The sequence below is a fragment of the Pyrgilauda ruficollis genome, unplaced genomic scaffold, assembly GCF_017590135.1.
Source record: "Pyrgilauda ruficollis isolate IOZ18807 unplaced genomic scaffold, ASM1759013v1 scaffold2731, whole genome shotgun sequence".
Classification (NCBI taxonomy): Eukaryota; Metazoa; Chordata; class Aves; order Passeriformes; family Passeridae; genus Pyrgilauda; species Pyrgilauda ruficollis.
The window spans coordinates 1,254-2,403 of NW_024524080.1; the positions used below are offsets into that span (position 1 = coordinate 1,254).

Below are 1,150 nucleotides of genomic sequence, written 5' to 3' on the forward strand. Positions count from 1 at the left end.
GGGGTTTTTGGGGGGATTTTTGGGTGTTTGTGACCCCGTTTCCCCCTGCCCAGGGTGGTGGAGGACGAGGGGGGCTCGGGGGCCCCGGGGCTGCGGCTCCGGCGCAGTTTCCCCACGCGGCACCGGGAGCAGCCCCTGAGGAGCTGCTTCTGCCCCCTGATGTCCTTCCGGCAGGGAGCCTGCGTGGGTGAGCACTGGGACAAACTGGGGAAGGACTGGGGTGGACTGGGATGAACTGGGAATGGACTGGGATGAACTGGGAATGGACTGGGAGGGACTGAGAGTAGACTGGGAGGGACTGGGACAAACTGGGAAGGGACTGGAAATGGACTGGGAATGGACTGGGACGGACTGGGAATGGACTGGGGTGGACTGGGATGAACAGGGAATGGACTGGGACAAACTGGGGAAGGACTGGGAGAGACTGGAAGGGGATGGGACAGGACTGGGAGAAACTGGGAATAGACTGGGGTGGGCTGGGACAAACTGGGAGGGACTGGGATGGACTGGGAGGGACTGGGGTGGGCGCAGGGACAGCTGCCACCCCCCCAGCCGTGTCCCCGTGTCCCCAGGCAGTGTCGGGCAGCAGAGAGGGCAGTGGGGTCACAGCTGTCCTTGTTGTCCCCAGCAGAGCCAGGCAGCGAGGGGGGCACCAAAATCACAGCCCTGAGCCTGTCCCCAGTGTCCCCAGTGTCCCCGATGTCCCCACAGTGACGGGCAGCGAGGGGACGGTTGGGTGCCATCCCTCATCCCTGTCCCCAATGTCCCTGATGTCCCCACCAGTGACAGGCAGCAAGGAGAGGCGTTGGGTGCCATCCCTTATCCCTGTCCCTCATGTCCCTGATGTCCCCAACATCCCTTCAATGGGATCACATTGCCCAGCCCTGTCCCTGATGTCCCCACCAGTGACAGGCAGCAAGGAGAGGCGTTGGGTGCCATCCCTTATCCCTGTCCCTCGTGTTCCTGATGTTCCCAATGTCCCCGCCAATGTCCCCGTGTCCCCACAGTGACGGGCAGCGAGGAGAGCTGTTGGGTGCCATCCCTCAGCCCTGTCCCCAATGTCCCTGATGTCCCCATGTCCCCACAGTGACGGGCAGTGAGGAGGGCAGTTGGATCACATCCCTGACTCCTGTCCCCAATGTCCCCAATG

General features: G+C 63.1%; 1 protein-coding gene across 1 annotated transcript in view; it reads left to right on the forward strand.

The window, feature by feature from the left end:
* LOC121355880 (WD repeat-containing protein 13-like) overlaps positions 1-1,090 on the forward strand; it is a gene marked incomplete at its 5' end in the record, with an annotated part of 2,296 nt that extends 1,206 nt beyond the window's left edge. Inside the window, 2 exons of the mRNA XM_041471698.1 lie at positions 54-187; positions 1,008-1,090. Of these exons, the coding sequence (XP_041327632.1) occupies positions 54-187; positions 1,008-1,090 (217 nt within the window). The remainder of the gene's footprint in view (positions 1-53; positions 188-1,007) is intronic.
* Positions 1,091-1,150: the final 60 nt, after the last annotated feature.